Source organism: Loa loa (assembly GCF_000183805.2).
Source record: "Loa loa unplaced genomic scaffold supercont3.18, whole genome shotgun sequence".
Lineage (NCBI taxonomy): Eukaryota > Metazoa > Nematoda > Chromadorea > Rhabditida > Onchocercidae > Loa > Loa loa.
Window position 1 is genome coordinate 168,401 of NW_018108198.1, and position 13,065 is coordinate 181,465.

The 13,065-nt window shown below is 33.5% G+C and overlaps 1 protein-coding gene across 1 annotated transcript; it reads left to right on the forward strand.

Moving 5' to 3' along the window:
- Positions 1–4,335: 4,335 nt before the first annotated feature.
- Positions 4,336–8,176, forward strand: LOAG_16767 (hypothetical protein; the record flags this gene model as incomplete). Its single annotated transcript, XM_020449421.1, has 8 exons — positions 4,336–4,410; positions 4,893–4,946; positions 5,088–5,168; positions 5,259–5,337; positions 6,883–7,044; positions 7,192–7,320; positions 7,634–7,785; positions 8,027–8,176. 8 exons carry the CDS (start codon positions 4,336–4,338, stop codon positions 8,174–8,176), a joined length of 882 nt encoding a protein of 293 aa, XP_020307045.1.
- Positions 8,177–13,065: the final 4,889 nt, after the last annotated feature.

A 13,065-nucleotide genomic window follows, 5' to 3' on the forward strand; every position in this document is an offset into this window, starting at 1 on the left:
AACCAACTTGTTAAAGTGCAACAGTTACGAATTTTATGAAATGCGTGGTCTATTTCAACGTAACAGTATTCTAAGTGTATGCAGTCGTTTGTGGATTCATGAGCAATAAATAAATCTGCATATCATTCGGCCCGCCCCCTTCTATGAAAAAAGGAATCTCGCATGCGTGACATTGTTTACGCGTTGGGCTTTCATTGTAAAATTAAGCATCCATATTGCTTTATTCTGTCTCTGGCCATTATTGAGAGCTTTACAATATTTTTTCTCACTACAATAACGGTAGTGACTGGAAGAATCGCCATGGTAACTGTTAAACTGCGATGGAAATATTATACCTCGTTTTTTTTTTTTTACTGAACCATGACCTTTTGATCGTTTCGTTTGAACTATCACTGAAAAATCGTTTTACCATTTTATACGATCTTTCTCACTGCTAACCCTAACCCCCCGAGTCGTCAATACTCGCCTAAATTTAAATTATTCTTTCCAGTTATATTATTGTTTGGCTATCTTAGAAGCTTTCAAAAATGTTTAATTTCAGCAATTCTTTGTCATGCTGTTATTAAGACTATTCTTGGTGATGCAAACAACGAATTTTGGTAAGTCTCAAACTCTTGTAATGAACTGATCCACTAGTTGATATTTTTTCCACTCCTGGTTTGCGGAAGTACTTTTCGAGTGGTCCCATATCCTCTTCAGGATCAAGACTTTTCATCCACTTCAATTCATTTCAGCACCTCACCTTTAGTGGTAGAAATGTTGGGTTTCCTTCTCCATAAATTAGTGACTTCTTGAACAATGAAACTGTCCTTCAATCTCTTCGTAAGAGTTGTGATTCAAAATCAACCAATACAATTATCAGAATTCATATTCTGTTTCAAAGTACGATAAGGTTTTGCTACCTAAAAATTTAGAAATTACGATATTTATTCATTTGAGTCCATACACAAAAGATTCATGTCACAACTATTTTAGCACTCGCATCAGGTTTTCATCCAGAGTTTTAGATTCATCTCTCACTTCTTGATTCTGGTGAAACTGCAGTTATTCTTAGTATTGATGTTCAAAAGATGTGACCAATAGAATTTGAAGCTTTTTGCGCAGATGCAAGTTGCGTGCTTGTTTGTATGGAATAAAATTTACTTTTCAATCGGAAATGTGCATCTGCGGATGAAGTCTGAATGATTGAAGTGTACATTGTCATGCCCGAAAGCCACTATAAATCTGTTTGCGAAATTTTCATGAATATAATGTATTATATTTCAAAAGAAGATTGATGACCATCACAAGGAAGAAAAGTGTGAAGCATTTTGATACAATAATTTGATTATGCATCCTATCGCCGTACTCATATAGTAAATAAGTAAATTGAGACCAATCTTTTCTTTATAAGCAACTTAAAATGAGGGGATTTAGCTCCCGGTAATAGGAAGCGAGTCGTTTTAGGCTCATACAAATTTTGAATTCCTAGAAAATTATGGAATGACCTTTTGGAATGCAGAACAGCAAAATATGCATACCACTCACTCTCAATGATATCATTTACTATCGCGTCGCATGTTCGATAATTTCGATGAAAAGAAGGGTTTGAATGATTGTGAAGTTTATCAGTGTCTGCGTGCTCATTATATATGTTTTTACGCAAGTGTGATGGATAAATTTAGCAGGCTCGGATAATCTAAACTGATGAAATCTTAACAAGCGCCAATGATGATAACCCGATGTTGACATTCTCTTCGTTCTGCTCTCTTCTCATCCTGAGCAATACAATCTCAATAGAAGCCTAATTTCATACAATTTTCCGGATTATAACAAATCCTTCATATGTAATTGAGAAGATGGATTCATTATAATCATTACACTCTGCGCCCAATAGCGCTCATTCCAAAGAATTCCTTTTTCAAAGTAATGTCTACCAGTTCCATTTTATTGTTACCACCCATCTTTTGTTATATTTTTAAAGGTAAGACTTTCATCACTTTTAAGCTGAATAAATCAAAAGGTACGGAAATGATTTCCTCAACTGTGAGAATAAGGAAATATCACTACTACATCTATTGAAACTTCCTATGTTTCTTGATGATATCACCAGGCCATCCTGATTTGTTGACGACACAACGAACTGAACGATTCACTGATTTTCAGCTAAATTTGCATATCATCCAAATAGATCCTGTTATTAACGTAGTATGAGCCAAACCAATTTATTTTTCGCAAATTTCAAACATTTTTTAAAAATTATGTAAAAAGACTATCTTATGTTATCTTCAGCTGAAGCTTTCTGAAAATTAGGCTCTGTTAGGTTTAATTCAGGCTTAAAACTTTGGTGATGCAAACACATAAGCTATAGCAGTCCCAAATTCGTTAACACAACAAGTAAATAGAGTTCGTCTCTTGGCAAACAATTATAATTATTTAAGAAGGAGGAAATGTTTGACTTCAGTAATAAAATATGCTGTATAACATGGAATCTTTTCGAAAATCTTTTATCAAAAAAAAAATCATCGACATGGAAATAATTACTTCTCATTGGTTCTTATAGCAATGCACATCTATGCAGAGGGAATTTTATCGCAATGTAATACAATTTTTAATAGCTTTTACCCACGAACATCAAATTTCTGATACGAATAATCAAATGAATCATCCGATCGATACGATTCTTCATAGATAAATTTTTTATTTTACTTCCTAAGATAAGAATATTTCTTTTGCTAAAACAATCAAATTTCTATAAAGTACCACTTGAGCATGCTTATTTTTTCTGAACTAAAAAGATAATACTATTTCGAAATTTATATTTAGGATGATGGAATTGATATGATATCACTTCAATATATGGATATTTCTTTTCTTTATATTTCTCTGTTCGATCATATTTCTTGAGAAAGTTGTATAAATTTCTTTATAAAAGTTCAAACCTCGAACTTTTTGCCGAACTTTAGCGGTAATTTTCCAGAAAAAGAGGATAAAAGTGACAGTTGAGCCACATAAAATAGATTGGTACTTGAAGCAGATAAGTGAAATAAAGTTGAAGATATCTCTAGAAAAACCAAATCTGCAGTTCCAAAATGGCTGAATTGGGAAAATTAGTATTTTTAATGTGAAAGGTAAAAAAGGTTTTTAACCAACCGTAAAATCATCTATCATCTCAATTTACTAAAGAATATCATGTGTTTCGATTGTCCAATTTCCGATTGTTAATTATTAAAGTTAAAACTTATCTTACTCATTTTGAAGCATCTATTTGAAATTGAGATGAAAAAATTGGATAATTAGATAAGATGAATCAACTTGTTGATCATTATCACTTACTATCATTATTACTATCATGAAAAAATTTACAGTCATTATCATTACTTTATTTTACTTTCATTATCCTGGAAGTTAAAGTAATTCCAGTTTAAATTATAATTTCAAGTACCTTGGCATTTTTCTTGCTGAGCCGCTTTTCAAGATATCTAATTTTGGTTGGCTCAATAAAAAAAAAAAAGAAAAAGGATGGAAGAGATTGGATTTAAATGATGAAGTGAAATTTTAATTAAGAAAGTTCTCAGATAAACAAGCGACAAATGAACAACCTGAAAATAAGTTTGTTATCGCAAAAAGAGATGTCATAATTTTCATTTCAACAGAACTCCACAGCATGATATTAGAATCCATTCTGAATCATCGTCAATGCTTTCCAAGGAAACACAATTTTATTTTCTATGACAAATTATCTAGAACTTTTTGGATGTTCTCAACTAAATCAATTGAAATAATCCTTTCTAAAAGTATCATTGTGTATCTTTGATTGGTAACAAACTATACCAATTTTAGGTCATCTTGTCGGAGTTAATTTTAAAGATATAAAAGAGGAAGAAAAAGAAGTACTTGAATTCAGATATCTTGTTTTTAAATCGATTCTTCTATGTGAATGGAAACTTAATAGTGATTCAATTTGATTCAGTTTAATTTATTTCTATTTCTTTTCATCTTATCCTTAGGAAATGGAGAATGATGAAAATCGCTTAGGCAAATTTAATGACCTATTTAAAAGCATTCCTACAATTTTTTGCATTGGAAGTGACTCACAAAGAAACAACCTTAGAGAATAATTTGCAGTTATCAAATTGAATGGATCCGTGATGAAAGGGAAAATATAATCATGCTCTTTCATGATCTTCATTATTTTCCCCCTTATTTAATGAGGGACAAAACTTCAAAACTATAAAACTTCATGCAATCATTTAACCATTTATCTGAGAATTTTTAAAGGCTCTCTAAAATACTTCAAAAAGTTCTATTGTAGCATGCAGTAAACAATCGATCCCAACATTTGTTGAACCTGTTATGGAGAATGTCACTGCAATCAAAGGTCAGGATATCGAATTCAAATGCCAGATATCCAAACTTGGCAAACATATGGTACCATTTGAGTTCCTCCAAAGCTCTCCATACTCCTGACTTCAGCAGATCGAAAATAGCGGGAAGGAAATGCGAAAGATTACAAGTTGATATGTGATTTGGCAGATTTTCAAAAATCTGAAGGGATATGAAAGACCCTAGCTTAATTTTTAAAAATTCTTGAAAAAACTCTGGAAATTCACGAAAACAGGATGAGATGTGCTGAGGTCTCCGAATTATGTTCCAAAAAAGTCTTTATCTTATTTCATGATTTCAACTGTGTACAGGCTAATGATTATTTTCCTTAAATTAGCAAACTCATCACGTCAGTAACTGAACCGTATCCGGAAGGATATCCAAGAATGCGTAACACCATTAAAACAAACTTGAGCAGCCTAGTTAGTCTGTTGATGAACGAAAGCAAAACTCGGCCTTTAAATTTCATCTACTAGTGAGTTAATACAAATTTTTTTTAAGTTCAAATGCACTTCTCTTCCTTACAGGTAGCATTTGCCCGAGCAGATACACCACCAAGGTTAATTGCATTTGATGAAAAGGTTTGTTGTATTTCCTATTTTTCACAATTCATCTTTTAACAACGATATTTTGAAGTTTGTATCATTTTTTAATTTCTAATCCAATATGGATTAGAAATAAAATCATTACAATTTAGGTCCAATCCTTCAATTAAATTTAAGGTATTCCGACAACGACACAAATATGAAATTAGGCGGCCAATGAAGGATAACGAATGGATTTTAGTCATCAAGGATGTTCAAGTCAGACTAAAGTTCAAAAAAATTTAAATAACACTTGAATTTCAAATTGATCTGTCTTTTAAATTCAATTATCAAATGTTTCCATTTCAGGAAAATGATATAGGTGGTTACTCGTGCCAGTTAAACACCGACCCAGTACTTTCAAAAACCGGTTACCTTCATCTCAAAGGTTAATCTTTAGCTGAGCGACAAGAGATGGCAGTCAATAAATACTATGTATGATATCCATAGGCGGTGGTGACATGTACTGATGATACCGCTGGATGAGTAATGAACCATGAGAGGGCAGGGATTAACTCCGAGGAATATAGTGAAGAACGAGTGAACGAGATTATCAACATTTGCTGACCCTTTCTCTCCCTATTTTATGAACAAATCTCGAGATAAAATGTCAGTCCGACCCATTTCCCAGCCTCTCACTTAAAAGCTTGACAATCCATTAGTCAACCATTTAGAGCTTATTAATTCCTGATATTTATTCCTTTTGATTTGTTGATTATTGTCCAAAAGGGAAACCCATTCTTCTTCGCCAACTGTGAGAACTATTCCGGATTAAATCCGTCTTCTTTTCCGCTTTCTTCTTCATGCACACATTACGAAGGATCAAATTTACCCAATGATAAGCATAATGTCAAAAAATTTTTGCTCACAAGGAAGTCAAATTCTAGAAGTGTGTAGACTTGAATGGTAAATTGGATTAAACTTTCACTAAAGATCAAAGGTCATACGTTATACGACATAAATAAAATATTAAAGGATTTGTTGGCATCATTCTGGTAATCTACCAGGTTATTTCTACGTTTATTTGTTCATTTACATAATTGTGTTATCCAACAAAAGTTAATTAGAAGTAGACAGAAGAGAAACATGACAAGTTCATAGGTAAATATTGCTTTGTTCAATTAAAATATTGGCATTTTTCTAAAAAAAAAAAAAAAAAACAAGGAAAAAGGACAAATTAAAGTATTGTAAGATTCCAAGATTGATGAGAGGTAAAGGACTATTAATGTGACAAAATGAAGGAAAGACTCGGTTGATTACTGGTTGATTTCTTTATAAGATGTAAATTTTTGTTCCAATAAGTGCTAAATCATTCATTCACCTTTCCTTCCCTCTTCTGTGACCAATTATTGAAGAAGGAGAAACGAACAGGTAAGCTATCAAAGAAGGCAGTAAGTACGGAAGTTAATATTGAGCTAATGAAGCAACAAAAAGGTAGAGAAGAGCTTAAACGACTTGTTAATGGGAGTAGATTTTTGAGAAAAGCCGAATATAAGACTAAATTATTCATCAGCCCTCACCAACACTTGAAATTCAAATGAACTGAGAATTAATTTAGCTCAAGTTAGTCCATATGCATACGAATGGAAGAGATGATGTTTGGGATTTATATTTTGGTAAGATTTTAGCAGAAATATCTGAATCATGCTTCTGTAAACAAATAACCGGATATACACAAATTAAGTAATTAAGAGGTTTAGAAATCAATGACAAGTCATAGTACAGCGAACTTCGACACTAGCTTATATGGATAGCCAAAATACGTTATTAGTCATTGATCCCAGTTATCTCGAGATATTCCTTTTAACTCTTTCGTCCTAGCTGGTATTTCTTGGTATGTTTGATTGATGTTTGAGCATTTTGGATCCCTAAGGAAATTCCAAAGGAAAATGCTATTGCTTTAACAATTCATTTATTCGTAAAAAATCTTTAGTGCCACCATATGTGGCTCGAACAACAGCAGCAACTGTAGAGGTACGTGAGGGACAAAATGTCACTCTGTCATGTCGAGCATTCGGCAATCCACCACCAACTGTCGTTTGGAGGAGGAAAGATCGACAAATTATACGATTTAATGGCGTTACTGGCTACGGAGGTTAATGAAACTTTTGTAAACTGATGAAGATTCTTTGACCTGATTGTAAACGACTGCTTGTAATGGTTTGATTGTCATATTTGACCCGAAAAATTGCAAGTTAATTATCTTATCATAATATTAAAATTCAAAGGTTGTTCCTTTCAGCAAGTGTATTCAATGGTTCCGAAATGACAATCATTAAAGTAAGTCGTAAACATATGAGCGAATATATTTGCATTGCAAGCAATGGTGTACCACCGGATGAATCATGGAGCGTGAAACTTCATGTTACCTGTGAGTTACCGTGCAATAGTCATGAATATAATTCAAACTACTACTCGCAATGTGACCTTGAGATCTGTTTTTTGAAACCGATTTCAGGGTTATGAAATGGAGCAAACAGATCCTTGTTGGGTCGTATATCGCAGAGCTGCTATGTTGAATGTTGAAGAATAATATATTTTTCATTACCTGTTGAAACAAGAATAAATGAGATGAAAAAATAATTTTAAAAGAAGTAGAGTCGTTCTTGGTTTTCTTCCTTGGCATAATTCTGACAAAGTTTTTTTCAAAAGTATCCAAAAACCACTACTTTGAGATGTTTCAGTTAAGCCAATCGTTGTACCGCAGGCTGAAATCGTTCAGGTGACAATGGGCAGTCAGGTTAGCTTGGTTTGCAATGCAGAAGCTTGGCCAAGGCCTTCAGTGAAATGGGGAAAGGATGGGCAAGAAATATTTGATTCGTCAACATTTTCACTAGTAAGTTAAAAAGTTAATCATTTCAATTCTTCCTTGTGTTAGGTTTTCTTGTTTAATGGCGATACAGTACGGAAGCATTTCAAATGTGATTGAAATCTTATAATTCCTTCAGAAATTGCTGATAAGTTTGTAGGAAAACTCACCCCATATATGACAACAAATAATGGAAGCGACGGGGCCAAAGGTTAAAATCGATTGAAACAATTTGCAAATATTCAGATTTCGAAGTTAATTTTTCTAGTCGAACCAAGTGTCAGAAAAATATCGTAGTGTACACATATTGACTATCAAAAATGTTAGCAAAAATGAATTTGGCACCTATCGATGTATTGCGATAAATGACAACGGTGAACACTTCGCTGATATTATTGTGAAAGGTAAAAATTTGTGAATTTAAAAAACTTAATTTCTTGAAAGTGAACCTGTCACCACTTTTTGAAACAAACTTAGAAAATTAATGCAACATGGTTATCAAATAAATATGAAAAATAAAGTACAAATTAAAATATAATTTACTAATAAAGTATAAATTATCACTTATGCTTCGTTGATTTTATTTCTTTCTAGGAAAAGAATAGAATTTGAATTTAAATGAGTTCAATTTCTGAACGTTGCACCTTTAGATTTTCAATTGCACTGGACAATTCACAACAATTCGTTAAAAATTTTTTGTAATTTGTAATCAAATAATCCTTTTTTCCAGAAGGAAACTCTATGTACAATAAATTTGCAACAGTATTCACTGAAGGTTCGTTTTTTATTCCACAATTTTGAAAATTCCAAAATGGGTATGAATTGACTCTCCCGAAAAATGCTCAAAACCGATGCTATTTAATGTAGTGAATTATAGTCTGTTGACGAAATAATACAGAATAACTGTGATACCTTTGAAAAGTGTTACCATTCATAGGTATTTTTGTGAAGAAATTCTTCTACTTATAGCCGGAAGCATGAGATGCAGCAGAGGCGAAAAAACATGAAGAATTTAGAGGTAGGAAATAACAGGCGTGGTATCGAATCCACCTGGTCAGGTTAACTCCAAACCGTTCAAGTTTTTTGCAATGTTGAGCAGACTTATAATTAATTCTTCTTTTGTCTGTTTATTCGTCACTTTGATTTCACAAACATTATGCATAAAACTGTCACTTATCATCGTCCCAATAACTTTAAACAAGCCAAGAAAACAATGTATCACCAATCCTTAATGAGACTCAAAACGGTCAAAATCGCTACAAGTTGACCTTAGGACAATACGCTAAACATGTGATACAGGTGTGACCAAATCTTCATGGTATAACAAGGATGACAAAGGGAGAGTTCTGTTGTTTTCAATGAAAAACAAAAAAGGTCCAGCTCATTGATGAAATGTGGTTTATCACTGGAAATTTTTAAATTGGATTTTCACTTTTCACCTTATTTTCATCTCTCACCTGCATGATTTTTCCTCATTATAAAGTACCTTAACTTTTAACTTCCAGGTTGATACCGTTGCGACATCAGTATTTCCGTGTTTCCAGGTTCCGGATATCTGGATGATGACAGTGGTGATGATGACGATGATGGTGGTAGTGAAAGCAACATTGATAGCAATGACTACAATGATAATCATTCTTTTATACCTCCTTACAAATTGCATAATTCATCTAATTCTGTGGAAAAATCGGCCGACACATTTCAAGTCCAACCGTACTCAGAGAGATTGTTTTCAACACATTCTTCTCAATTATCGCCTCTTGCCGATAGCAACTATGCTTATGGACAAGACCTGCATCGAAAGGATGTGCATGTTGATAATGATAGTGGTTATAATGACCGTAACGGTGATAATCATGGTATTTTATTTTTGTTCTTCTTAGCATCTTGCATGTTATTAATGATTGGATTACTGTACTTGTTGTTGATTGTTAAGAGGTGGGATTAGCATAAGTTCAAAAAGAATTGACTCGATTTCATAACTCGGTATTTCTGATTTCATCTTCCACCAGATCATAGAAAGCCCTGCGGTACCGTTTCGTTTAATTATCCTTGCCCTTTCCTTTCTATGTTTCAGACAGAACAATTATTCATTCAGTACAGAATGCATTTTATTTGTGACATAACTGAATGATCGAATGTGGTCCTGTATCTTTTTAAAAGGGGTTCACGTTTTCAACTTTACATCATTTATTTAATATGCACTCTTAATAAGCCGTCAACGTATGCCTGATTTAATGCCGGAATTTTAACTTTCGGTTATTCGTCCCATCGGACTTTGGACACTACATAGCTACTGCTATTTAAACTAAAATCAACCAAAATTCTGCATCTTCTAATGACACAAGCAAAAATTTTGCTTTTAAAAATACTTCGAAATTTCTTAAATTTCTGTTTACATCCATCCTCCGGCGAAAGGTATGTTGTTATAATAATACTGTCATAAAAGTCAATTCCATCCCAAACAAATTTCTTTTTATAACCAAATTTTATCTATTTTCATCCGTTTAGGGATATAAATTTCTCAATTCTTACACCTTAACTTGTCTTTTGTCATCAGAAAAAATAACAAATTAGAAATTTTTTCCTAAACAAATGATGAAAAACGGAGGGGGGTCACATCTGCAGAAAGCTATCTCATAGACGGAAAGTATAAATTGCAAGCAAACCAATTCTGATAATAACTGATGGTGAAGCATTTATCATTTACACAAAACAAACAACCAAAATTTAATTTATTAGTTCTATGAATGACTGGAAAAATAAATCAGCCAAACCTGGATGATTTGGCTTAAAAAAAGCTTAAAATTGAGACCTTTTAGAATGATTTACACCAAAAGGATTCCAAATTTACTTTTTTTTCTTCGACAAAATAATTTTGATTTTTTTTTAAACAGTCAGATTTCCGAAATCGAAAAGCTTGACGTATGACTCTGAGTTACCTGACTAAATCTGATTAAAATCTATATAGACTTGGCATTGTGACGATATCGAATTTTTAACAATTATTGTCAATTTCAGATATCGCAAGAGCACAAACTTCGGCAACTGGTAAGTAACTTCATCTTTCCTGTTATTTTAAAGGAGCCTCACAATCAGGATTGCCTTCCCTTCACTTCAGCTCTATTAGAATCTTAGGCCGTTCATAAATTACTACAACAATGGACCTATTCTTTTTACAAGAATTTTCTTTTCTAGGAGAGCGATGCTTATTAGCATCAGTAAGCTTTGATTTTCTACACAAGTTTCAACAAAACTTTAAAGGGAAAGTTCAATTTTTAGGAGAAAGTTGGAGGCGCAGTTGTGTTACTCAGCTTGCTTACTATTCCTTGGGTTTACATTTGCTGCTTCCATTATAAGACTGCAAAGTGAGGATCTTGATTATGCAGTAGTATTATCCAGGAGTTTTCCGGGATGGTTCAAAAATCTCCTGGATGAAAAATTTATATTTTTCAACCACTATGTTGCAGATCTCAAATTTGTGATATGTACTGTAACTTCATCTTGCTAATTTGTTCTAATGCTACTGAAACAATAAAATATCCAAACCAACTTAAATTTCAATCGAATAAGTTGCAGATATTCAAGATTCGTTCTGGTTAATATATTACGCATAAGATTATAAGACCTCAGCAAATTCTGATTCAACTAGTTCTTTTAAAAATCCGATTTGATTAATTTGGAGAAACTAGTCAACTGAGCTGAGCTTATTTTTAGCACTAACTTCACTAACCTGATCAATATCGATCCAGTTTAACCCAAAGTGGAAAAAAATAACTTGGCCCATGACGTTTTTGCTGGGTCTTAATGCATCAATGAGGATTTCTAATCTAAGTATTAACATAGAAACAGCCAATATATCAAGCCTGGCTTTGAGTGAACAAGGAAAATAAGCCGAGTTTGAACATCTCTGAATAAATGTTTTGATAACACCTATAAAGGATTCCGAAAGGAACAGTACTTTCTGTATCTGATCTTTTCTGGAACAACACTGATAAACATTTCTCGGATTTTTGTCGGGAACAGTTAGCCTTCCTTATTTTCATTATGATAAAACTTATCATTTATTGGACTCACTTAAGGTTCTGCACTGGAATTCCTGATTTCATAACCAGAATTCTTGTTTAGGATCTTCAAATCAGTGAGCCTTTTTGCAACAAACAAACTGTGAATGAAACTAATGAGGCTGTTTCCCCTGGCATTTGACTGGCTAGGCCACAAACTTAAAGTAAGAACTAAAAATTAGTGAGGCCCACCCATCTTTCCCATTCATCTATTAATATGCAAATAAAATGTATGACATGGATGGCACGAATGGTAGTCGATGGAGGACACTTCCTGTGAGGCGGTTAAAATTTCACTAATTTACTACTAAATGTTAAACGGAATCAGTTTTTTTGGACATTGCATCGCTCATAACGATGTGATAGTATTACCGAAACATCACAGTACATCTGAAAGTTTCAAGCCAATGAAACAAACTCTACCGGTTATTGTCCGGTATAGAATTGTGAGAGAAGAGTATACAGAAAATGGATAACAATCCATCCTGTTCATTTTCAGGAAAAATTCACCTATATGGTTTAACATCCTCCAGAAATATCAATAATAAAAGCAAAGGTGGCAAGAGAGAGTGCGATACTGGTTGGAAACGGAGGAAGCAATCTTATACATGCGATGTAAATGGAGAGAGAGGAGAGGATGAGGGAGAAAGGAGAGGAAAAGGAGAGAGGGAGAAAGAGAGAGTGATGGAGAAAAGGAAAAATGCAGCAAGAATAACAGCTGTATTAACCATTCTGATTCCGAGGAATCGTCGGGGGATACAACGGAACATGGACAGCTGTCGCCTACTTTCTATCATTGGCACGAGTAACATGTGGCGCTGATTAAATTGATCCATTCCCTCGTTTTTATTGATTTGTTTATTTCATATTGTTGGTCAGAAAGTTAGGTGAGTACTGTCGTCTGTCTGTCACGTGCCGTTCACCTATTCCTTGAGTTCAATCGAAGAGTTATTGCGTGTGACTGTTGAAGTAAATAAGGAAGCTGTGAAAAGGTTTGTGCGGCACTTTAATATGACGATAAGTTTGTGGCATTTGCGACTGAACGACTTATATTTTGTGGATAGATTATTACAAGTGAAGTTGGCACTAATTATGATTTAATTCCTACAAGTTAGCACCACAAATCCAATTCAAATTCTGGTTTATTTCGTCGAATTTTACGTGTGTAATCATTTTCTGTAGCATGAAATTCCTTATCGAAATAATGTCCTTTTCCTTTTGCTCTTTCCTGATTTTAATTCTG